An 807-nucleotide genomic window follows, 5' to 3' on the forward strand; every position below is an offset into this window, starting at 1 on the left:
GTGAGAGAGGAGAGCGGTGACGGGAGCTCGGCTCACGTGCTGGGAGCCTTCCCGCGCGCGGACACCTGCAGACGACTGATGCGGCGCCACCAGTACCTCTGCGCGCTCGTCGCGCGCATGGACGCTATCTTTGGTCCGATTCTCCTGACGACGTACGCTTCTATGATCACGATGCTGTGCATTTTTGTCTACACCGCTGTCTATACCGTTAACGTGATAGGTTTCACGCTGCAGGCGCTGTTTGCTGTTCTCAATAGTATCTGCTCATGTGTGATCTGCGTGAAATACGGGGTCAGTCTAACTCTCTCAGCGGCCAGGCTCACCGAGACGGTAGGTAGCGCCACCGACACCTTCTGAAGAATTAGGATTTGCAATAATAATAATAATAAATAATAATAATAATAATAATAATAACAACAGCAACAATAATAATAATTATTATTATTTGTGACAGGTCANGTTTACAATAATAATAATAATAAATAATAATAATAATAATAATAACAACAGCAACAATAATAATAATTATTATTATTTGTGGAAAGTCATCCCATTGCTAGTTATAGCGTCTTGTAGATGTGTGTCTATGTTTTTTAATAGCATGTTGTTTGTGTTTGGTGTGCAGGCACACAGTCCCCTACAGGCTGTAAATGACCTCGTATTACTGGCGCCGTCAACTGAGGAGAAGTTTGAGGTAAACATTTCTCATTGTTACACTGATATGAACGTACGCTTGACGATCGATGCCACACACACACACACACACACACACACACACACACACACACACACACACACACACACACA

At 43.4% G+C, this 807-nt stretch overlaps 1 protein-coding gene across 1 annotated transcript; it reads left to right on the forward strand.

Moving 5' to 3' along the window:
• Positions 1 to 8: 8 nt before the first annotated feature.
• Positions 9 to 727, forward strand: LOC106819272 (the record flags this gene model as incomplete). The annotated part of the gene is made up of 2 exons (XM_014823917.1): positions 9 to 330; positions 626 to 727. Coding segments are annotated over exons 1-2 (354 nt in total), but the record flags the coding sequence as incomplete, so codon positions are not given.
• Between the last annotated feature and the right edge of the window lie 80 nt (positions 728 to 807).

Source organism: Priapulus caudatus, unplaced genomic scaffold (assembly GCF_000485595.1).
Source record: "Priapulus caudatus unplaced genomic scaffold, Priapulus_caudatus-5.0.1 Scaffold3079, whole genome shotgun sequence".
In the NCBI taxonomy this organism is placed as follows: Eukaryota; Metazoa; Priapulida; class Priapulimorpha; order Priapulimorphida; family Priapulidae; genus Priapulus; species Priapulus caudatus.